This window comes from Mesocricetus auratus, unplaced genomic scaffold, assembly GCF_017639785.1.
Source record: "Mesocricetus auratus isolate SY011 unplaced genomic scaffold, BCM_Maur_2.0 Super-Scaffold_100004, whole genome shotgun sequence".
In the NCBI taxonomy this organism is placed as follows: Eukaryota; Metazoa; Chordata; class Mammalia; order Rodentia; family Cricetidae; genus Mesocricetus; species Mesocricetus auratus.
The window spans coordinates 31,352,293-31,378,251 of record NW_024429189.1 but is presented as its reverse complement, the minus strand read 5'-3'; the positions used below and the strand labels follow the sequence as shown (position 1 = coordinate 31,378,251).

The following is a 25,959-nucleotide window of genomic DNA, read 5'->3' as shown; positions in this document are numbered from 1 at the left end:
TCTCCTGAGACCTTCCTCGCCCTCTGCAAGCTAACTGGCGAGTGGGGACGGTCTTCCAAGCAGCACACCGCGGGGAAGACCTGCAAATCAAAACATTGCAGAGCTTCACCGGCTTTCTCAGCTCAAGGGAGAGTTCGCTCTCCCTTTCGGTTTCCCACGTTCCCGTGGTGTTCTTAGGCAAAGTTCTCGCCTAATCAGCGGCGTCCACGGGCCGCCTCCCTCCTCATGAAACTAACTCTCTGGTCCGGAAGTTGATGCTAGTGAGTCCGGAGAAGAGAATCAAAACCGAAACCAACCCTGCAACTCCTATGATCCGTGCGTGGGTGGAGGACCGCGCTCAAAGCTCCTGCGAGGGTGAGCAGCACTATTGTAGCCCAGTGCAGTGCGAGTGGTCCGGAGTCTACACCCGCCTGCAAGAGCGTTCCTGGCCCACCTGCCACCTGCCCGGTGCCACCGATCGATCCAGGGTTCGGAGGCCACCTGGCACCAGCTGCTCTCAGGCGGCGTAGGCGGAGACCCACTCCCACCTGTAGATCGTCCGCTCGCCCGGGAGACTCCTCTCCCGTTCCCTGAGAACCAAGGATGTCGACTGTCTGTTCAACAGAGGACAGCTTCCGCTATCTCATCTCCATCTTCAGCAGTAGGTTGAAAAGGTACTTTGAGGTGGAACCGGTGCTGGACTACTTGATCTTTCTGCCCGCAGAAACCAAAGAGCAGGTTCTGAAGAAGGCAGCCACCTGTGGGAACACCAGCGCTGCAGAACTGCTGCTGAGCACTTTGGAGAAGGGGGAGTGGCCGCCCGGCTGGACGCAGATGTTCTTGGAGGCCCTGGAGCACAGTGGCAGCCACCTAGCCGCGCGCTACGTCAGACTCACCGATCTGCCCTCTCCCTCCTCTGAGACCGCCCATGATGAATGCCTCCACCTGCTGAATCTCCTTCAGCCCACTCTGGTGGACAAGCTCCTGATTAACGACGTCTTGGATACTTGCGTGGAGAAGGGACTGTTGACACCTGAGGATAGAAATCGGGTAGGAGTCACTTGAGATGGAGATGGGTTTATGGAAGATTTTTACAAAGCAAGGGTTACTTGTGCATTTCCCCATAGAGAGTGGCCTGACTTCTTTGGGCAGAGCCGCTCCTCTTTTTAGGGTTCTTGTTCAAGGGGGTCCATTTAACAGATGAGAAAAACCATTAGACAGTTAGACAATTTGCAATTGGTCTCCCAGAAAGAACAGAAGCGTGTCTACCATCAATCATTATGATTCTCCAAACCCAGGTGATGCTGAGTTTTATAATTTAGTTCCCCTACTTCTTAAAGTAGCCATCAGCAAGCTGTGGCCCACTGGCTGCATCTAGCCTTCCACTCACATTTTGAGAACCAGAAGCTAAGGTAAAATTAGCTGTCTTATTTTTCAGTTTTAAGTGTTTATAAAGTCTTATTGAAACTCTGGTTCTTATTGCTTATACACTCTTTTATGGCTGATTTTTCACAGTTGGCTGGAGGTAATATGGCCTATAAAGCTAAAATATTTATTGTCAGGTCCCCAATGTCCCTCAACCATGCCTTAAATAGTATGCATACCTCATTAAATCTTGGTCCAAATGAAAAAATCACATCTCATCTCTCTTTTTAATCAAACTTTCCATATTTAAAAAAGTAGAAATTCTAAAAGAACTTGGTTGAGTTCAGAGATACTCAACTGACAAATGCTGTTTGTCTAAGATTTTCACATCAGTGAAGGAGTGGATGACTTTTTTGGAGTATCGTTTATATGGGTCCATGTAACAGGTGATTTAATACAATGTTAGTTGTTTGTCCAAGAGTGGAGATGCATCATGTACTACATAAATGTTGAACTCACTGCATCTGAACTTACCCAGTGTTGCAAGTTTAAAGTCTTGTTTGGGAGCTGGAAAGATGGCTCAGTTATGAATAGCATAAGCTGTTTTTGCCAAGAATGGGAATTCAGTCCCGAGTGGCCATTTCAGGTGTCACACAGCAGTCTATAACTTCTAGAGATCCAGGGAACTCTGATGCCCCTGGCTTCCACCTGAGCTACACCCACATGCATGTACGTTCTACCCCTGCCCCCACCGACACATAATTAAAAACAAAATAAATGAATAAATAGAATTGAAAGCCTTTATTTAAAAACATGTGGACAAACAACCCATTACTACAAGTCAAAGGTTTCACGTATACTGTGCTATGATTTTGACATTTTCTTCCTTTTCTTTTGACTCATTGGTTTTATCTTCATTATAGACTCTGGGCAACAGATTGATAGGCTCTAGCCTATGACGCAACTTGGCCTTTAGTTACTAATATCAATGGTACTTTGGACAGTCAGCAGTTCCCACGACTACCCAGTACGCATCTCATTTTGATGTCCAGTTTCTCCGAGTGAATTCCTTTGCCCTGCTGACAGTCGTATTTATATCATTTTGTGTATTGAGAAATGACTAGAACGCATTATAGTAGTCCAGCTGGATATGACAAATGTGTACATCACGGTGGCAGAATCTTAATTTGGAAGAAAGTATGCAGCCTCCAAGCCAGCTGGAGATGGAAGATGGCATTTCCAGCCACAGTAGCTGTTAGGAGGTCCAGAAGCAACAGAGTCCAGTCACACCACAAAGCTGTTTATGTTTGCTGGTATGATGTCCCCAGTGCCAGAGAATCAGCACTTCTCCTTGTTTACTCTAAATACTTCTGCCTATCAGCATCACTTTCATCTTGCCTGGGTTGAATCTCTGCCAGCTACATTTTATCCAAGTTCTTGATTCTGGCAAGCTCGGAGGCAGCTAGCAGTAATGCAAGGGATTTGACATCGAGAAGATGGGTAGTAAAAGGACTTTTGTGTACTGGCAGCAGTTAAGCTAAAATAACCTGAACTTTCTCCCACTTTCACGTTTCTAAGGAATCCCTGAGAGAAGGAAGAGCTATAGATTTGAGGCTAAGGAGCAGCAGTGAGTCTGTAGGTGTCTGTAATCATTCCTAGTGCATTATTTCACCTTATCAGCTCTAAAAGTAAACATGGATTTCAATGGGAAGTCAGTGTTACCTTTGGAGGAATCTCTTTTGATACAAAGGTCATTGATCATTTACCTTGGGATGGGACAATCACAAGAATTTAGAGGTTCCCTGATCCTAAGTTTACCCGGAAAAATGAACAACATAGTAATTTCTAGCCTCACATCAATACTAATTGAGAAATGTTAAAGTAAAAGCTTCATAACTGATCAGTTATTTTGATATGAAGATTGTATTGACTTTGATTATCACACATTTCGCTCTTTAATTTAGGGGTAAAATTTCAGGGATTTAGGTTAATTTCTTGCATAAAGACCTACTTTTTTTTTTTTCTTTCCTCGAGACAGGGTTTCTCTGTGTAGTTTTGGAGCCTGCCCTGGAACTAGCTCTTGTAGACCAGGCTGGTCTCAAACTCAAAGAGATTTGACTATTTCTTCCTCCGAGTGCTAGGATTAAAGGCGTGTGCCACCAACGCCCGGCTGAGGCCTACGTCTTAGTGTCTGTGAGTTAAGTTCATTTGAAAGAGAAACTGTCTTTCACCTTGTAAATATCTAGACACTATTCAGTGCTAGTATTTTCATCATTTGATTGGTGTTTGAGTTTATTTGCCAAAAAACAAACAACAAAAATAAGAAAGAAAAAAAAAGAAATAAAAAGAAAATTGAGTTGAAGACATATGATAAGCTAAATATGATATGATGCTGGGAAATAGATAGTTGGTGGGCATTAAATTTCCAAAAGTGAATTTTGGTAATTTCAAAAGACATCAGAAGTTAAGCTTAACTAATTGACCAGGGCTTCTAAAAATGATATTATTATTATTATTATTATTATTATTATTATTGTTTTCTTGTAGACCTTCTGAGTTAACCTCTACCAAAGACTGAAAAGCTGTCTTGTAGACATTTTCTATTTGATTAGTTATTGTAATGTTGGCTTCTTATGCACACTTCTGCCAGCACTAGCTGGCCCCCAGATGATTTGAAAATAAGTACCTCAAGAACATATTTGACTTACTGCTTTATCATTCTTTCAGAATGAATGATTTGAGTGACATCTTTGTTGTATACCATGCTAATGTGAGAAGACAAGAGAAACAGAGACACTGCTTATCTGATGCTTACATTGTAGTGTTAATCAGAGCTCAGTCTTCCTAGGTGAAGATTGTATGCTGCATTAGTGAGTCTAAAGTTAGACTCGTTAATAAATACAAGATTCATTTCACAAATAATCAAAATAGAATGATCCGTCCGAGTAATGGAATGCTCCTACATTGCCCGTTTCCCCCCAAGAAACTCAGTGATAACTTGGGGGAGTCCATCAACATAGGTCATAAAAGAGCTCTGATACAGAGGTGATCACAGTAATATCCATATGGACAGCTATGAAGAGAGACAGATGTGTGTTTTAGCCCTGGCTGACATCACTAAACACCTGTAGTCTTTAAAATCATATACCTTTCATTTACATGGAAAATTAAGATACAGTGATGCCCCAGATAGACAAAGTCTAGCTCTTCCAATATGAAGTTGAATGCCCAAGTAAGTTTTCCCTCAAGTATTGTATTATTAGGCAAACTAGGGAGGACAGGGCTTTTTGGAGCAAAAAAGTAAAAAGGTACAAATAAGACATTATTAGTGTGCATTTGACAATTCACTTGGTAAAACATGAACAAATTCTTTGTTTAGGACATGAATTTTGCTTCCTAATTTGCTGTTGTCTGAAAATTGAACTCCGCTGGCTTTAAAAGGTCATTATTACATTTAAATAGCTACCTAAAATACAAGAGGAAGAGAAAACTTTTATATTAAATAGTACAATTGTCTTGGAAATCCAGTACTCTGTGAAAATAACAGTGCTTTCTCTACTTATTTCTGCTGAAAAGTCTAGAATATTCTAGAAGTGAACTGTCCTATCCACAAATTCAACCATATTTCTCATTCCATAAATTAATTGATATGTTATGTACATATAAACATTTTTTAACTTTAAAGGAGAAATTCCAGTTGGGGAGGGTATCACTTTGTTTCTTGCTACAATTGTAAATACATATTAACATCCTGGGAGCTAAAGTTTTTGTGCTTATCTGATGGATAAATATCACTGCAGCATTTTAAGAGAATGGAGTAACTAAAACATGGGCACTTTCTAACAGTAAACATTGGTGTACTTTCTAACACTAAAAAAGGGAAGATATTAAAAATTGAGAACATTGATGAAGCCACCAAAAAAAAAACCCAGATAATAGTTGTAGTTTCACATTCAAACACTAAAAATCCTTAGTTAAAAGTACAGCATCATCGATCCTCAAATACCTGGGCAAAGAAAGTACAAAATCTCAGCAGGAAACATAAACTTGATAGATTAACAGTTGAAGGAAAATGGGTTAATAGAATATTCATAGGATTTTAATATGAATGCTGATTACAAAGCTTTAATCACTGTCCTTAGAAAATTCTGATTATTTGTATCATATATAGTTTAAAGTTGTTTAAAGGATGGAAGGTGGAATGCCGAGTTAAAATAAGAACCTGAGATCTGTCTTGTTTACATGTGTAGCAATTATACTTCAGATTACCAGAAAACAATAAAAATCTCACAAATTTCAGAACAGACAAAAGATTTTCCATCATGAGACTACCAGGAAAGTTAGTAAACACTAGGATTGAGCAAGACACTGCTTAGAAAATGCTATGGGGGAGATGGGTTGAAATGTATGAAGTTCAGATAGTAATTCTAACCACTTATTGGCAGAAAGTGAACTTAGAATTGGAGAGAATTTTTAGCTGGAATTACAGCTCAGGAAGCCAGCATTTATCCTGGAAACTCTGTCTGCTACTTACTGACTTTGGGATCTTATCGAGTGCTAAATGTCTCTGTATCTTGGTTTCACACAGGATTTCTGTAGTTGTCACTCCCATGCCATTTGGATTATTAGATTTGTACCAATCAACACAGCATTAGCTAATAAAACTGGAGCCTCTGAGATGGCTTCAAATATAAAGGCGCCTGTTACAAAGCTAAGCACCTGTGTTGAATCCTCCCAGGAACCCACATGGTAGAAAGAGAAAACCCACTCCAGTAAGTTGTCCTCTAACTTTCACACGCACATTGTATTCTCCACAGCACACTCCATAAATAAATAATAATAAATGAAAAGTTAATTACAAATTCTAAAGATGAAACTATCTCTAGAGTGAGATTCAGGTGAGCACTGTAAGTACTTTGTCTACCAATAAACTCTTTTTAAAAGTAAATACTTTCCCACCATCCCTGGGGAAAGCTAGTACTAAATTTGTTCCAGGCACTGATGCAAAAATTCCACCAGGTCCTCATATAATAATGCTGTGGGATACCATGGCAGGACTAGAAAGCCCAATCTGTTTTGTAGGAAAGAGCAGCTTCAATCCCGATGCTTAGTAGAGGTAGGGAAATTTGAGAATACCTAAGACTATTTCTCATCTGGTATACTGATTGAATTATATAAGATCGCACACACCCCCATCCCCACAGACACATGTTTGGGTTTCCGTCAAGTCGGATCTCTCCAGATAGTGCCTGTACACCATTGTGTTTTAATATCTCCACAGGTGGTTTCAGAGCATAACCAGCATGGCAGAAGTACACAATGTCGGGGGTGGGGGGGGGTAGGAAGTGAGTCTCAGCAAGAGGAGGTAGCACATTTGATGTCAGAGATAGCAAAGGTTCACTAAATGTCTCTCAAGCATGGCCCGTGTTTACCGTTTTCTCCAAATGTTTCTTACTCTGTTCAGACCTGGAAAGATGTGCTTTGATAATGACTTCACAGATGATCTGTATTTTTAAATGATATGCTAGACTACTGTAAAGAGAAAGCAAATGTTGAGTATATATTGTAAAGGATACACACACACATATACACACACATACACAGACAGAGAGAGTGAGAAGTAAATTCTTCCTCATGTCTCAAAAGGAATATTGAATGTGAAAGAATTTGGAGAAATGTTATCATTGCAATAATAAATATTGCAAATATTGAATAGGCAAGAAGATGAATCTGCCATCACTAACTGCTTAGTTCCAAAGTGGTAACAGTCAAGGAAGAGGACATGAAATGTTTGGTTCCCCATTTATAAACTTGATGGGTTGAAAGAAAATAGCAAGCCCAAAATATATAGAAAAGTCTTACATTCTGGTGGGCAGAGACAGGCAGACCTGGTGGTTCACTGAAAAGTCAGTCTAGCCAAAATAGCAAGTTCCTAGTTCAGTTAGTCCCTCACATAAAGAGAGGACGTAAATAAGGAAGACAGCAAAGGTCAGTTTCTGGCCTTCACACATGCACGCACAGAGGAGTACACAGGTGTACACTTGTGTCCATACCATATACACATAGACACACAGAGAGATACACATACACACACACAGGCACACACATAGACATACAGTAGACACACAGAGACATACACATGCAGACACACACACACCCATACACACACACACACACACACATACACAGACATGCACATAGACACCCTCGAGCCATAACATGAATACAGATTGAAGATACTTTCTCTTGGCTTTGGTCACAGGATCTCTAGCAAAAGCATTTATTTGTTTCTCAATTATTTAGTATTTTCAATTTATTAAAATTCTTGTTTTGGAGTTTCATTTGTGGTGGGAACTGCAGAGGAAATGTGTGGTGATATGTGAGTAAAAGTCAGAGGAAGGTTTGTAAGAACTGCTTTTCCCCTTCCACCATGTGGCGTCTGGGAGTGAAATCAATCATGAAACTTAGTAGCAAGTGCCTCTAACCACTGAGCAACCTCTTCAGCCTAATTAGAACAATACTGCGTGTTTAGAAGAGGATTTGACTCAATGATTTTTTTTTCCCTGAAACCCTGGAACAGTTGCATGGAACACTGTCTTTGTTTATACGTTCGCCTAACCCCTTGATTTTCCTTTGGAGGATCTTCCCTTTTCATATGTTCACACCGTGTTTCCTCTTCCTTCTTTTCTGTTGAAACGCTAGATTTCTGCTGCGGGAAATGCTGGGAATGAGTCAGGCGTAAGAGAGCTGTTGAGAAGGATTGTGCACAAAGAAAACTGGTTTTCTACCTTCCTGGATGTTCTTCGCCAAACCGGAAATGATGTGCTCTACCAGGAGCTAACAGGTGCTGGCTGCCCGGAAGACATTGCAGGTATTCCTAATTCTATCAGTGAGGTTTTGATACGGTGCGATTGTGAAGTCAATGAATCTGCAACTGTAATGTCAGGCACCAGGACTTCTAGAGTCAACATCTTTAAATGGGAAGAATTGATTTTGTCTCCTTTACACATGAGAAAGCCCATGTGTGGGGAAGACTCTGTTAGGAAACACCCCCACTAGCACACTGGAATGGCCACCAGTTCAGCCACAGTTCATCATTCATATCCTGTGTTTGAAATGAGATAATCACCTCAAATTTTTATCAAGATATTTTTACATTAGAAAGACACAGATAAACTGGAAGAAACTATATTTTTTGGTTTATTAATATAAAAGGTTTATTCTTACCAATACACCTAATTTTCACCCAATATGAATTTTAAATATTCAATAATAATATTCTAAAATAATAATATATTTTACATACTTCCTTTGTAAACTGAATTTAATCTGTCCCATTGATTTTTTTCCTTTCAAAAATATATACCCTGTTTTCAAAAAATCTTATGCAGAATAAAGCACAAGTCCATTATTGATACATAATTATCTTTTTATTTTTTTTGTTTTGTTTTGTTTTGTTTTGTTTTTGAGACAGGGTTTCTTTGTGGCTTTGGAGGCTGTCCTGGAACTAGCTTTTGTAGACCAGGCTGGTCTCGAACTCACAGAGATCCATCTGCCTCTGCCTCCCAAGTGCTGGGATTAAAGGCGTGCGCCACCAACGCCCAGCTGATACATAATTATCAACATTATAATTTTTTCCTTCTGTTATTCAGCAATCATACAGTGAACTATTCTAGGTGATGAGGATATGGAGTTGCAGGAGACCTGGGAAAGTCCTCCTTCTCTGTTCATTCTAGTAAAATGATTCACTCAGTAAATGACTTTCTGAATGGGCTCTGCAAATAGAACCAATAATAGGTGAAATTGAAGAACTGTGATTAGTTCACTTATATTGCTAGATTGTAAGAGAAGCATTTGCTGTCTTTTACTGTATAGCTTATGACAATCTTTTACTTTTGCCCAGTAGTTTGAAGTTCTGAAACATAAATATATTTCCCTCTATTTGTCAGAAGAAGTTAAAATAGCTTTCAAAATTAGACAGTAACTCCATGGTTTCTCAACCAGGAAGTTCTAATGTTTCTACTAATATTACAGGTGTGGGTGTACCTGTATCTATATCCATCTGTAACCATCTATAGCGATTAATCTCCATCATCTCCATCGCCTATTATTATATCCAGGGAGACAGAAGCAGGTACAGTAGAAGAGCTCAGATGTAGAAAATCAGATCTTTTTTTACTGTGAACTATAAGAAAACACTAAAGGATTATAAAATGATATGAATGAGCTACATGGAATCCAGTAGGACAAGGCTAGCATCATCTAGATGGCTGGACAAGGTACTTTTCTATCTCCCACCCCTTCGAGATAACTACTGCACAGTGTCACATATTTGAGCTAAACCTAGGTGAGGCTGTAATGGCTTGAAGCTGTTTGTTTTCTTTGGAATTTTCTAAGAATTTGAGGGAATTAGTGAAAGAAGAGTCCAGCTAGGCTCAAAAATCAGGTAGGGCTGCCTGCTGCTGTCTCAAGCCTAGCTCAGGAACCCCAGCCTGAGAACCCATTTTGTTGACAAAGTGTAGTTCTCACCACACACACGAAAAAAGCTTCTCTGCATCAGAGAGGGTTACAGGTAGCAACTGGTCTTCTAACATCAGCTGACTGTGGGGAGCCCAGTCCCAGGGGATACATCCGAAACACAACCCTTGCCCCCAAGACTCAGGGAACATCACTGAAGAGGGAACATGAGGATTGTAAGACATAGAGGACCAGGAAGTCTGCTGTGACACTGTGTCTCTTAGAAATGACCAGGAAGCTACACCCTTGATACCTCAATAATATGACCTGGGCCATGAGAATACCAATAGTCATAGTAAAGCAGAAGTGGGAGCTCTCATGGGGTCTCTTCCCTAGACACACACACACACACACACACACAAAATTATGAGCAACTAATGTTTTCTGAGCAGAGGGAGAATTTGTGTCTCCCAGCATTGTACCCCTAATTTATTATCCAATACAAAGTAGTCAGCTCTGAAATCACCCAAACTCAATCAAAACCAAAGGGACTCAGCAAGTTGTAGTTTATATTTATGCATGTGCTCATGTGTGTGTGTTTGTGTGTGTGTATGTGTGGTGTGTGTGTGTTTAAGCGTAACAATAAAGATCAAAGAAAAGGAAGCCATCAGTCTGAGAAGTGGGGGAAGACATGGGAGGGGTTGGAAGCAGGAAGGGATAGAGGGAGGAAAGGGGAGAAGTAATCTAATTATATTATATTTTAATTAAAACTTTTAAAAATTGAAAAGTACTCTCCCTCCTCCCCCCCCTCTTGTGTGTGTGTGTGTGTGTGTGTGTGTGTGTGTATACCAGGCTAGCTATCCTGAGAGCTTTCGGGCATTCTCCTGCTTCCACCTTCCAGCTCAGGAGGAGCTCTGACTTTATAACAGATGGGCCCTATCACTCCCTGCTTCCCACAGGCTCAGGCTCCTGGGAGTCTACCTCAGGTCCTCGAAAGCTCTATTTCCACGGAACTGTCTCCATAGCACCTTTCTAAGGGAGATTTCTTGAATTTTGGTTTGCTCTTCTTCTTCTTGTTCTTCTTCTTCGTTTTTCCTGGTTTTTGAAAACGGTTTCTCTGAGAAACAATTCTGGCTACTTTGTGGACCAGGCTGGGCTCATACTCACAGATCTGTTGGGATTAAAGGTGTGCATGACCACCGCCTGGTTTAAGGTAGATTTCTAAGAACAGGAATGGTTTTGTTTCTCCTGCTCAGTTATGGTAAAAAGTGAAAGAAAATGAAGAAGCGTTAATCTAAAAGAGGCCAAAACACAAAAGATTTGGAGAAGTTTTAGCTTACTGATATTGAGAGAGAGAGACACACACACACACAGAGATGTTCTGAGAACACAAAGGTGTGGCTGAACCAACATCTGCAGAGTAAACCGTAGGTGTGGTTCTTGGGTGGGATCAGTCAAGGCAGCTAGAGATTAGATCATACTTTTCAACTAAGAGGAAACAGGAAAAGCAAGGTGGGGGAAGGGTGCTCCCTGGACTTCCAGAAACAGGCTCGAAAGCAATTCTTCAAGCAAAAGAAGGAATGATGCCAAAGAATGCATAGACCCAGCCTCAGGGTTATTCCTCCTTTGTGTCAGCTGGTGGTGGCCCTGTAGTTTTAATGAGGTGCCTCAGAGGCAGGTGGGGCACCTCCCAATAATCCACAATGCTATCAGAGAGAACAACAGAGGCTGCCCTTCCAGGCTCTGGAGTGATTCCACCAAAGGGGCAGAGAAGGTGGAATGTCAGATCAAGAGGAGATATCCGTGCCCTTTAAGAGTTTAAGGATGTTCTGCCGGGCGTTGGTGGCGCACGCCTTTAATCCCAGCACTTGGGAGGCAGAGGCAGGCGGATCTCTGTGAGTTCAAGACCAGCCTGGTCTACAGCGTGAGTTCCAGGACAGCCTCCAAAGCCACAGAGAAACCCTGTCTCGAAAAACCAAAAAAAAGAAAAAAAAATAATAAAAGAGTTTAAGGATGTTTTATTGCTAGGTTTAGGTTTTGTTTAAAAGATATCATCTCTACGTTCATTCCGTTTCTCCCTTTTGGAAAAGAATGTTGCTCTGTGTTAGTTTCAGGCCTATATTCTGGGGTCAAAACTGTCTGCCTTAGTCCCCAAATGGAGGGGAATTTACCTGAGGTAAATGGAACTGTAAAAATGAAGTATCTTCTCTTTAAACCACCCAGGCTAAGGTACGTTTCCATTGCAGAGGGCCCCAGACTTGAAATCTATGCTCCTGGCTCTTTTCCTGGACCTATTGTTACCTTTGGTCAGTTATCAGACATCCTAGAATATCACCTTGTCTGTGAAAGGGATAAAAATATCACTTGCCAGCCAGGTTATTTTGAGAAGTAAGTTATTCAATATATAAAAATGGTTTTGTGGCTAAGTATAAAGCAGATAGACTATTTTAATCTTTTACTGTTTAATTAGTTTCGTATGTATGAGTGGAAGTCTGTGCACCACTTGCATGCCTGGTGCCCCAGGTGGCCTGAAGAAAGCAGCAGATCCCTGGAGTTACAGACAGTTGTGAGCCGCCATGTGGGTGCTGGGAATCAAGCCCATGTCCTCTGGAAGAGCAGCCAGTGCTCCATATCTCTGAGCCATCTCTCCAGCTCCTGACTATGTAATCTTAAACCTTAGTAACTGTTAAATAAAGAACAAGGAGAGGTCCCCCACTGTTGTTGGCAACTCTAAGGAACTGACACATAATCGCCGTTCAGGAATGAGGTTTATTAGTAGAAAGGGCCTCAAGACCATGACCTAGCCTTGAGGTAGGAGATCATTAGAAGACAACAGTGCAATGTATGGGAAACAGCTCCAACAGACTTTAAATGGAAGAGGAGGCTTCCCTTTCAACCACAGAGGGGCTTCATTCAGAAGAGTTGCTTGAAGTAGGAGCAAAGAGAGAACCTTCTAGAAGAGGATAATGAGCCTGGGAGATGCTCAGGGCAGAGTGCCTTCAGGAAATCCCCTGGCTTCTATAACCACGAAGTTCTGCACCATGTGATTTAGTCTGTGACGGGCTATGGCAAGAAGAACCAACAGCCAGGTATTGTGTAGTGAAGGACCAGGAGTTAGGTGTTGGTAGAGTAGCCTGGTTTCTTCAGGCTGTGGGCTCAGATGTCTTGGAGTGACCAGTGAGTTAATGGGGCAGGACAGTCATGCAATAACTAGTAGCTAGGAATAAACATTGTCAATTTGTCTTCATCTGAATCCACAGATAAAATTTTGTTCAGGAAACTCTCCATGTAAGGCTAGATGGGTTTCTCCCATGCTGTCTAGAGTAGGTCAGTCTGAAAAGACACTTGAAGAATTGTATTTAGGACTTCAGACTCTTCTGACAGACTGAAGTTTCACAAGGAACAGAAACCCTTGGTTTTCTTACCTTCCCTCTCCCATATGTTCAGCCTTTTAGCATTGTAACACAGCAGTGATGTCTATAAAACACATACTGAGGAGCCCAAACTGGAGTTACAAAGAAAAAATAAATCGCCAAAAAAAATCTTATAACGTATTAAGTAGGTTTATGAGTTTGTGTTGGATTGCAGTCATAAGCTCCCTCTTGCAGCTGGGTGTACACGTGGCCCACAGGCTGTAGGTTGGATGCCCCTGTGTGCTATGCTAGAGGCCAAGGAGTAGGAGAGGCAAAATGGAAAAGTGGAGAAAATAGACTATTTCATTCAATTAAAAAAAATCCCCAGGAATCCAAAACACATGGATTCAGCCTGACATTAAAGCAGATGTACATCTCATGAACATGGAGGCAGAAGCAAAATGGCAAGTAAAAGCTAAAGAAAGCCACCCCATTTGCATTTCTATTAATTCAGCCTTAAATATAGCTTGGAGTCATCTAGTCAGTGATTGACTTCCCAAAGACGATGGTCAGACAGGAAGTCATCTCACTTACCTTGTGATTTGATTAGTATTTAATTAGCTTGCCTTTTCATATAAAATTTGTTACACAAAGACTCAACTGGAGTCATGATAAAATCAAAAAGTATGTTTCATTGTGTTACACTGAAGTAACATGTCTTTTTTGAAGTGTCAATGTTTGAAAGTGTATACAGTGTATGGGAAACAGACCCCTGCTTTATTTTTAGAACACCAATGTCATCTGTATACACTGTGTGGAAACCTGTGTAGCCCTACCATTGACATTTAATGGTTACTATTCACAGAGTTGGAGAATTCATCTCAGGAAGATGGACCTGAAGCTCATGAGTCTATTCTGTGTGCTCTAGATGAGTCAAGTCTGGAGACAGAGGCTGGGGACACAGAGAATTCTTCACCGGAGACCTCCTTTGCAGACTGCTCTGTGACCACAGGTACTTGACATGTGAAGGTTCCCTGTATATAATAACTATTCCCTCCAGAAGAATCAGCAGGTACAGTTATGGGGAATTTGGACACTGATATCAGTGAGAGTTTTTATTAAAAAGTCTCTCAGGCTGTATTTATATATTAACTCGTGTGTGTGTATGTGTGTGTGTGTGTGTGTGTGTAAAAATAGATAAAGAATAAGAAGTCATGAATTTCAGAGAGGGGGGTCAATTGGAGGGAAGAGGAGGGAGGAAATAATATATTTTAACTTCATAAAAAAAGAAGAGTACAGTGGAATCCAGGCAGATGAACAATAATCGATGATTTTTAAGTGTTTACTACCCTTTGAAATTCGTGAAATTGTGCATTTACCCCATTTGACTTTAAAAAACAGGTGTGTCTAGCAAAATTCCTAAAAGTGTTCCAGTTTGCCTTTACACCCTAGTCTAAACTAGCTTGAGCTGGCTCCCCTGGTGCACTAGCTCTATTTAAAGATGCAACCGGAGCAGGGTTGCAGAAAATTTGGAATGCGTAGGAACACACTGTGAAGCCACCCATGTTCCCCCAGTACCCAGGATGGGGAGCATGTGGGATGCCTCTTGCCAGTCTTCCTCATACCTGTTTGCAGAACTGTCATGTCTCCTGTGTCCACTTTAGGTGTTTCTCAGGGCTTTTACGGACTGAACAATAGTAACACCACGTGGGCACAATTAAACAAGTGTTGACACCCAGTGTGTCTCCAAATTACTACATCATGAGCAACGCCTTTAGAGCCCTCTGTACTTACGTCATTCTTGACTCATTAGAAGTGTGTATAATTGGGGTTTCTGGCTCAAATGGTTTATACAGTTTTAACACATGTGATACTTAGTGTCAACCCTCACTGTGGGAATTTATACTGATTTACGTGTCCTTCCCACCTGACTTTGGTGTGCACTTATCTGGCAAGCGCCTGATCCCCCCAAGTCTTTTCTGTAGGAGTGGGTGGCATCATTTCCAGGCCCTGCCAATTCAGCTACAATAAAATTTGATATTTTGGTATTTAAATATGGATTTGAATTTTTCTGATTTGTGCTATTATTTATTTATTTGCAAATCCCTCCTCTTTGAGCGCATATCACCTTCTATATTGAGGCATTTGTAATTTTCTCCTGGTTCATATGAACTATTCAAATATATAAGATATCAGTCCCATCAATAATACCATTTTTTTATGGCTTGTGTGCTTTTTTTAAACCTTGCTTTTAGTATTTGCTTTTTAAACTTATAATTATTAATACAAATTAATGGGATTCGTTGTGAAATTTCTATGTCTGTGCACACTGTGTATTCCTCTCCCTTCCCCATCCCTAGACATTCCTTTTCAGGGTGCTTGTTTTCTTATTCAATTTTCATGTATGCAAAAGAACTTGCATACTCATCTTTCTGTGCCATTACAATAATGGGTCTTGGGTTTTTTGTGATGCGATACTTCTGAGGTTTTCACTGTCAAGTGAACCACTAGTGGAGGTTTTAAGGCATAGACTAGTAGAGTGTTTAGACTTGAATACTACAGACTTTGCCTTCTCCATTAAGTGAGGGCCTGTGCCCTCCTTCAGAAGCCCTGATTCTACAGGAAAGCCAAACCCTGCTGACTTTGCTCCAGAGCTTTGCTTTAGACACCGAAGCTGATAAATGGCTTGAGGTAGTCCTGGTTTCCACACATTTTCTTGTTCTTATGAACCAATAGACAAACAAATGAAAACAACTTGCAAAGCGCCATTAGCCCAGGAAGTGACTGTTTTGTTGTTTGATTTTTATTTTGTGTTGCCAATGATTGGATTTCCAGCCTCTCTTATGCTGGGCACTTATCTCTGTATCCCACCCATGGAGTTATTTTGGCCATAGTATTTATTTGCTGCTAAATTTAATACAGGATTTTACCTATCTAGTCATTCTTAGAACTAAAAATTGAAATATTTTCAAAAGTATGCCACAGTTTTTGATACATACTTGCATAAATGGTATGTGCAGCTTACGGATAAAGATGCTGTGTGTTTATTTTGTGTTCTAACATGATGGGTTAATATTTTCAGTAGTTGCTAAAGTAACATTGAAAAAATGTGTTTCTTAAGTTACACATTTTCTGTAAACATAGATTTTTTAATGTACAGATATAAAAGATAAAAGAAGTTCGTAATTTTAAATCAGAATTATTTCATATTGTTTTTCTAAAAACAGTTTTCTTTTTTTAGTTGATAGTAGTTTGTTGCATTTGAGTCTATTAACTGAGTAGCTTTTTTTCCTTTTTTTAATTTAAATAAGAAACAAGCTTGTTTCACATGTCAATCCCAGTTTCCTCTCCCTCCCCTCCTCCCCTGCCCCACGTGAACCCTCTATCCCATCTCCTTTCTGCTTCCCAGGGAAGGTGAGGCCTTCCATGGGGGATCTTCAAAGTCTGTCATATTATTTGGAGCAGGGCCTAGGCCCTCCCCCATGTGTCTAGGCTGAAAGAGTATCCTTCTATGTGGAGTGGGCTCCCAAAGTCAATTCGTGATCTAGGGATAAATACTGATCCACTACCAGAGGTCCCATAGATTGTCCAGACCTCCAAACTGACATCCACGTTTAGGGGATCTGGAACAGTCCTATGTTGGTTTCCCAGCTATCAGTCTGGTGTCCACGAGTTCCCCCTTGTTCAGGTCAGCTGTCTCTGTGGGTTTCTCTAGCCTGGTCTTGACCCCTTTGCTCATTACTCCTCCATCTTTGTCACTGGGTTCCAGGAGTTCAGCTTAGTGTTTAGCTGAGGGTGTCTGCTTCTGCTTCCATCAGTTACTGGATGAAGGCTCTAGGATGGCATATAAGGTAGTCATCAATAACTGAGTAGCTTTTACATGAAGATTCTTCAGGAGTTGCTTTTACTCCTCAGCAATCAGCAATCAGCACAGTGTCTCACACTAAACCAATTCTAATGGTATTCATATTTCCTCCAAAGGGTCAAAGACTAGAATTCTGTAGTGGAAAGTTCTAGAAAGTGGTTTCAACCTCTCAACACATTTGGGGGTTGGTGTTTCTAGTGTTCTGCTCATTGACTATTCAGAATAGCCTGCTTCCAGTTTAAAATGGAGAGCACTGAATGGAATCACATGCACACATACACACACGCACACACACACACACACACTCACACATGCTTACTCGCACATATGCACACATACACACATATGCGTGTGCACACACACTTGCACACACAAACTTACTCGCACGTACACATACTCACTCACATATATACACACACACGTGCGCACACTCATACGTCACATAAAGTAAGGGAGAAGACACATGGGGGACACGGAGATTTAGTGGAAGCAGAAGGAAAAAATGTTGAGTAATATTGTGTACATGTATGAAATTCTCACAAGTAAGGAAACATGTTTAAGAGGGAGCGTCTCCCCCTCCTTGCAGTTATTAATTAAAATACACAGGCCCCATCTTTCCTAAATAGACACAATAGCTTCTGACAGCAGTGGTACTGCATTTCAGAACTGTCAGTGCGTTTGTAATGATGACAATGGCACCTTTGCTTTCTGAAGTCACCAGTCATCTTAGAGCAAGAAACTATCACAGAACGTTGATGTTTCCTTAGGCCGCACTTATCTGGGAGATTCCAAAGGGACTTAACCCACCCCATGGATTATTTTAATTCTGTACACTTACAGAAAACTTAAGGAATCACTTCCAAATATCTGTTATTGCTTTGTCAAAACAAGTGAGTAGTTACTTTTTACATAGATTTTTTTAATTATCGTATTTTAGGAAGTAAAGTACTATGGTAAAATGAAAGTATAAATGAGATTGCAAAGTAAGAAAGTGCTATTGAGTTTGGAAGAAACGCTTTTACGTAGCACGGAACAAGTCTGAAGCTTCTCTTAGGGATCCATTACAAAGCCTTGTTTGGGCTCAAGAAATGCAAGTACCCCAGGATGGTCAGCAGAGGGCGCTTTGACATTTATAAAGAGACAGGATTTCTCTGCTCATGTGTGGAAAATTATAATGTAACTAGCGTGCCATGTGTGAACACACAGTGCGCATGACCCAGAACGCATGTGTATATTTTGATTTATATATTCGTTCACGTGAAGATTTTAAAATTCCACCCCAGCTAATGAGCTCACCAACCTGCTTGTTTTCAGACTGTAATACCTTCTTTTTCATTCCCCCATATGTTCAACTCCTTAGGTTTATCCGGTGACATTATGCTTTGGAATATATTGTGGATATATTTTGCATAGATCATGTTCTGTAGGAGGGGTTTAAAAGTTGACCTTTATAAAACAGCGTCTTTCTCCCTGGTCCAATCTGTCACAGCACTTTGTTGTTGTTTTGTTTTGTTTTTCCTTTTTATAGACGGAAGTCCAATCTTAGGTTTGATCTATACTTATTTCTGTGAAAGTGTCACAAAATTTATCCTTGCACTTAAGGATCCAAATGACGTTCCGTATCACTATCCCGTAGAAAATCTAGTGATTTTTAGGATCTCTAGAAACAAATGCCACAGCATTTGAAGCTAAAGGGAGATGGTTACTGTAGCCGAACATTACTGCTTCAGAATTGGCTCAAGTGAGCCATCCTTTATATTTTCCTAAATTTACTTATCATTGACTGCTAAGAACTTACAGTACTGCTGGGGTCCTTTAAGGGTAGATAGTAATTTGAGGAAAAATGAACATGTTGATTTTGGTGCTTACAAGGGATCTTACGTTCTTTACAAACACAGCGTGCTGTGTGACTCACAACTGTACCGCCATCCTAAAAGGGCTGTCAGCCCGTCCCTCGCATTTCAAGGACAAGGCCACGGGTGTTTTATCAGAAGGAAAAGTGGGTAGTGCGTTTCTAGTGTGTAGCTAACACGGCCTGGGTTTCTTCTCACACCAGTTTATAACTACAGACTCATCATTTTAGCAGAGTAGTAGCAAAGGGATGATGTCACATTTTAATCTGATTATTAGACCTTGCCGTCTTTATTGTGAGACAACGACTAAAAGCCGGAGTGGCACAGGAAGAAGGCAGTGAGTTCCAGAGGTCACATTGGTGAGGAGCCAAGCACCAAGCCCTTGTGCTTTCTTTTGAAATTATATGATCTAGATGAGACGGTGCGATTTACCTGCAACCAAAGAAACAGTAATCCATAGGAAATCGATACAAAAGAGGCAGAGGTCGCACGATCTAGCTCTTCAAGGGCTCTGGAGAAGACACGTGGACAGAGACGACTGATACGATTGCAGGCTGAGTGAATATCACCAGTAGAAGAAGCTACCGGGTATCTCAAAGTGTGTCAGAGCACGTAATAAGGGCGTTGGGGGGACGGCAACGGGAGTTCAGACCTTGAAGACCTTGTGTTTCTTAACAGTATTTCTGCAGTTGCTTCTCCCACAGCAAAAACTCCCTTCAAGTTAACAATTCCTTGTCTGGATATTTATAAAATACCACCATAACTCATGCGTGACCTTTTCCGAGAGTGATTGTAAGGGATTACTCGGGGGCGTTATACTGACAGCTTGGCATTGCCCACGAGAAGCCTTAGCCACGGAAGTTGGCAATCTCTTTAATCCCCCGCAAGAAAAGCTTGGTGAGCTTTACCTGTGCGGTCTCAAGTGCATTTCCGTTTACACGTTCCTCGTGTCTGGTTTGGGCTGCGTAACTCCTTCAGCCTTTTCCACAGGCGTCTTTGGATTTAAAAGGTTTCTAATTCATGAACTTCTTTCTATCTTGTACTTCCCTAGTTAATGTCAACACTTGCAATGTGGCCATCACAATCATCATTTGTGACTGACTCCCCTCTAGGCCATTCTGCCTTCAACATTTATTGACAAGCCCTTCTGTATTTATTATTATTATTGCTATTATTATTATTATTATTTATTTTGGTTTTTCAAGGCAGGGTTTCTCTATAACAGCCCCGGATGTCCTGGAACTTGCTCTGTAGACCAGTCTGGCCTCGAACTCATAGAGAGAGAGATCCACCAGCCTTTGCCTCCAAAGTGCTGGTATTAAAGGCATGTGCTACCACCACCCAGCTTCCAACCCTGTATTTTCATAATCTTCTTTCTGCGTGCAGACCCCTGAGCAAAGGGTAACCGGCAGAGATAATACAGTTTAAGCCACCATCATCACACATGACTCAAATTGAATTCTAGCTGAAGTATTTCAGCACAAAAAAAAAAATCCTATAACCAGGAGCAGAGGAGCTCCACGGATGGCCATGTGGGCCTGTGGTTCTAAGAGAGAGTTTTTTTTCTCTTTGGGGAACTCATTTCCTAGAAGCTTGGATCCAGGAGCGAATATGCAAGGTGGGTGGAGGTGGCTTCTCTCCATTCTGCGGGAACACATGTTCCCTGGCACACAGAGCGAACTATGACAGACCAAAATGTGAGCGTGTGTGTAGATCCATATACATAGAGCCGAAAATAAAAGTAATCTATTTCCTCTCAAAGAAAAGATTGTTATTTCTAAAGAAAAGAAAATATGCATTATTAATGGCACGAAAGTGAGCACAGTTAACGGGTCCGTGCAGCCGTGTGTGTACGCCAATATGAGGACATGCTTCAAGCTTTCGAGATAGTCTTTGACAAGAGGACTATGAACCTGCTAGGAAGGTATAGGTCTGATGCTCAAGTACACAGTGAGGCCATAAGTAAGACGCCCAAGGAAGGCGAAGCTCGGTAAGGTGTAGACCTTGTCCTCACCAGCCCCCGGAAGACGAGACTAGGGAGTACTGTTCTCACCAAGGTACACCGAGGTCCTTTTTTTGCTGCCCTTGTTTCCCGCTTTTCATCCAGCAGAAGCTGTGACCGACTGCGGCAAGAGTGAAAAGATAAGAGCGTGTAGAATGGAAGTTTCTAGCCTAGGAGAAAGTCTACATGGACAGAAAAAAGGAAGCAAAGTTGTGTTTTAACTAAGGAAGCCCCAGCTCCTTGAAGAAAACCCAGTATTATTTGTTCATTGCTTGCTATACCAGTACATCCCAGCAGAGGGCAGACGTTACATGAAAATGAATCTAAACTCACCAACCCCCTTCCCTGTTTTCGCTTTCAATATTTTATTGTAAATTTTCTGGTTTCTAAACGATTTTTGAAATATTTTAAAATTATTTAAGGTATATAATATGCTAAATGCGAAATTTCTTAGATTCCAGCTAATATTTTTGAGTATTACCAAAATATTCAAAATGTATTTTCAAAATCAAGAAATATGCCCCTACCCAAGATTTACAGCCTTTTAGAGATTTACTGTCATTGTAAGCAAAGCTGTTTTTTTAAATCTTATTTGTGAAGTTATTGCTCTTTAACTTTTTATTTTGAAAATTCATTCTACCTCTTTAATTGAACAAGTATATTTTTCTTTGGTTCCAATGAGTTTCATATTAGACAATTATATTAATAGAAGTGACTGCCATTTTCAAATTTATTTCATAGCTAGCTTTGGTAATTCACTTAGAGCAAAATGACATATGTAAAAGTTAATTAAACACATTATACACTATGACTCCAATATCCAATGCAGCTCTACACAAATTTGGGCTTATTTCTGTTTGAAACTCTATTCCCTGATTTAAAAGGATCATTCCTACAATAAACTTTATAGAAGCTACTATCTATGCTTTTAAATAAGAGCAATCCATCTTGGAGTGGTGTCTGAATTCAGATCGGGGAACCTCGCTGGGCTCCAAAGCACATGAGCTCTTCATGGCAAAGCTCTGCCTCCCCCAACAGCCCCTCTGTTTTGTATGTCATATATGACTTTGGATATTAGGACCTACCAGACTGCCATGTCTTGAAAAGCAGGAAGACAAAACAGGAGAATCCTGAGTAAATCAGTTGTAGCAATTTGGTGTTTGCTACAAACTTAAAACATTGTTTTGTTTTCTTTTTTTTTTCTTTTGCAACACAACACGTTTCTTGACGTCACTTTTTCTGGAGGAGCGTGCTTGCGTGTGTGCGTGCTTGCCTGTGTTCAAGAGAGATTTTCTTTTTTAATTCAACCAGAAAATCTGCAGGGAAGGGGAAGGCTCTTTCAGTGTTATTGAAGATACACTGTTTTCTTTATTATTAAGTTTATTTTCTTTAAAACTTCTATTTCTATGAAAGAACAAATAAAAGTGCACAAAAATTTGCTTAGGAAACTGCATTCCCTTTGTGAGGAGGTGAAGATTTGTCATTTAAAGATCCACTTCAAATGGTAAAGCAATAGGGGTCTCTGCTCTCGTTGTTATTGTTGCAGAGATCTCTAACAGAGTTCCTGTGGCTGATTTTGTGCTGTGAAGACAGAGGTGTCCCTGCTTAAAATGTGTGCCAAGTAAGTGTAGATGAGTGAGTAGAAAGTTTGTGTCCATCCACGAGTCAGGGATATTAGCAAAGTGCAAACATCTCTCTAGCTCGTTTCTCGGGAGATGCGACACTACAAGGAGAACGGTTTTTTAAAAGTGAGTTCCATTTCATTTAGCACCAAGGATGAAGAGCTTTCAAAGCTTCACACAAGCATGGTCCATGCTTGATGCTGGTAAAAAAGCCCTGAGATGCTGGGTAACATAGATAAATCATTTAACCGCTCTGAATATTGGTTTCTCGCCTATACAATTGAGATTTGATGGGAGTAGTTACTGCAGACCATGATACATCACAATTTGCCTCATATCTGGGAAAGCTCTGAGCTCAGTGTTCTGACAAAATGCACACTTGATTATGACATCTACATAACCCAAATAATGAAATTAATCACACTGAATATATGGTAGCAACATTATTATTAGTACTTTTTTTGTACACGCTGGATAAATCCTCCACCCCAAACTTATGTGTGCTAAAACAAAGCTGGGGGAAATCTTGACTTTACATACACTAAAAGTCAGTTTAAGTTTATGGTTCAAATCCTAATAATTAGAAAATAAAGTGGAAAATCAGATATTATTTCCATTTGCACTATACTCACTGGAAAATTTGTTGGTAACAGCATTCAATTTCTAGATTGTATTTATTGGCATCTTCCCAGGTACTTTAGTATACTCTTCAGCTCTCAATTCTACATTTAAAATAACAAGTGGAGAGCATGTCGAAATTTACTTTTTTGCTACAGAAATCTTGGCCTATCTGTCTAGAACTGGAATTATCTTCGCAATGACATTTTCCCATCTCATTTTACACCTTGCCTTTTCCTTACAAATCATATTCTCTTTTCATCAGTACATCTGCCCGAAACGCTCTCAGACTTGACAGTTCTATCCCACACTCGCCTCTGAGTCTCTAACAAGACATACCTCTGGGAATTGCAAAGTGCCATATTTAAAATCTCTCTGTGAGATACCCAGGTTTCCCCGTGTGATCATGAGGGACTCCTCAAATCCGAGTTCCAGAGCTAATCTATGACAACTGATAAGCACAGTATTTTCACATTAGTGTATTTATGTTGTGCTAATATACTTAAACAGTATGTATGTCCATGGAGAGTTTTTGTACAACTTTTTTTTTCCCTCTCAGCTTCTGATTTTTAAGGGCGGTGTCTAACATGTTTGGTAGATCACATGGGCTGAAGTTCCATGATATCGTCCAACCTAAATGGACTTAATTAAATTGTAGGAGATGCCTTCCATGTCAAGAACATATTCCATAGGGACAGCAAAAAGCAGGAAGTCACCGATAACACACGAAGCATGGGTGGCTCTCAGATATGGTACCCTAAGTCAAAGGAGGGCTGAATGCTCCACAGATCCACTTACATGGCACTCTGGAAAGGGTAAAAGCAGTGAGACCAGAAACCAGACCACTGACTGCCAGGAGACAGCGAAGGCACTGGCAACAAAGAAGCTGGAGGGGACTTGCAAGGTGATAGAGAGGACTTCGGTGTAGCAGAAGGGAAGACACTTGTCAAACTCATTAACAACGAAGGAGTGATCAAATTGAAGCTGTATTCATCTGACTCGGAATGGTAAAGCACTTGAAGAACATCCTGATGATGTTCAGCTGTACGTTTTCCTCTACTTCTGTTTCAGTACTAAAAAATGTGGCACTGATAGTAGTTTTCAGTTACTGACAGTATCTTAACATAGTTTATTATTGTTTCAAAAGCCTTAAGAAGAAACGAAAATTGCCTGACAAATTATAAATATTATAAAATAGAATTAATTATAGGAACATTACAAAATGGAATGCCTGCCCCAGCAATATACCAATGGTTTGATTTTCATTTCAATTCAGATCTTCTGCCATCAAGTCATTGTGTCTAGCATTGCCCAGTAGTTGTCAACTCAAAAAAAGGTAAATGATACTACAGCCATTTGACATAAAAGGGACCTAGGGTTAGACCAACCTAAGCGGCAAGTTTCACAGATCTTCCTGATTCCAAAGTCAGCTTCAAGAACGCCTGTGCCCTGATATTTAATGTTAGTTCTGATCCTTGACAATGAGATTGCGTACATCTTTGGAGATAAGCGATAAGAAAAAAGGATGTCAAAAAGGAATGACCCCGACTACAAAAAGCAACACTGGGATTCAGTGAAGGGCATACACACTTGCCATTCACACGCTCGGTTGATGGCGGCTTCATATAATTATAGCAAAGAGAAACATTTCCAGACTCTAGCAAATGTGATGCCAAACGTCAGTCATATCCTCTTTGAGAAGATTCTTGTAGAGGTTTTTAAACTCATGTTTATTTATCTCTGAAATGTTAATTTCATAACTGGTCAGTAGGTCTGCATAACTCATTAAATTTTATCCTTTCCTCATTCCACCATCACCATCCACAAACAGCCCACTGGTTTCTATAATGATTTGTGTTTAAAAGACGCTACTGAGCTTAGAAGTTCCTTCCAGGAGACAAAATATATGTGTACAGGTGAGATACATAATTCAAACCCAAATGTGTAGGAATTCACATTTTCTTTCCTGCTGGGTGTTACTGTCGGCAGGTAACGCGGGTTTGAGTCATTCCCGGCAGCTGCTCATCCCTGGTGGAATGTTTTCAGGGTAGCCCGTGAGAAATTCTTACCTTTTATTCATACTCACTTGGGGGTGCCTTCCCCACTTGCACTGAGCTGCATGTACTGTGTGCTGTAGAGGTGTGCAGCTAAAATACGCTTATTCTCAGAAATATTTTTTAAATATTTTAAAATGTTTTCCTTTGCAGAATCAGACACAAGTTTGGCAGCAGGGAGTGTCAGCTGCTTAGGCGAAAGTCTTGGACATAACAGCAACATGGGCAGCGATTCAGGCATCGTGGGAAGTGATTCAGGTACTGCCGAACCGTTGTGTAAACCTGAAAGAGTGTGAAATAAGACACCATATAGTGGAATGCATGGGGGCCGCTCATAGCCTCCCTAATGGATTTATGCAATTAAGGCAATTTTTTTCCAACAGCGAGTCACATTGGAACTTTGCCATTTACTCTCTTTAACAGTATAACTTGCTCAAGTCTTACGAGGAAACTCGAGTTTTGATCTTGGTCAGGCATGAGCCACCTTTCATAGAATCATGTCTTCTATTCTTTCATGAGATCTGTCTCAATTCATTTTAACTGCGCCTAAACTCTTGGTGCAGTTTGGTATATTTACCCCTTCCTGGATTATTTGTTATTTTAAAATGTCCTCAGACAGAAAATTGATACTTCCAGTAAATGCAATGTGACTACAGGCAATAAACAGAGTGCCTTTTAAAAACGAGAGTCTAGGGACACATAGAGCTAAGTTAGCTCTGCTTTGGATGTAACAGTAGCAGAGCATAGATAGCATTTTGATCACTAAATGAAAACTTGAGGAGGTATCGCCC

The 25,959-nt window shown here is 40.5% G+C and overlaps 1 protein-coding gene across 3 annotated transcripts in view; it reads left to right on the top strand.

Annotated features, from left to right (window-relative positions):
• The first annotated feature begins 257 nt into the window (after positions 1-257).
• Ifih1 (interferon induced with helicase C domain 1) overlaps positions 258-25,959 on the top strand; it is a 52,524-nt gene continuing 26,822 nt past the window's right edge. Inside the window, exons 1-4 of one of the 3 annotated variants that reach the window (XM_040744845.1) lie at positions 258-1,029; positions 8,047-8,215; positions 14,083-14,166; positions 25,322-25,426. In XM_040744845.1, coding sequence (XP_040600779.1) covers positions 583-1,029; positions 8,047-8,215; positions 14,083-14,166; positions 25,322-25,426 — 805 coding nt within the window. In that variant the 5' untranslated portion in view covers positions 258-582. 3 annotated transcript variants of the gene reach the window in all.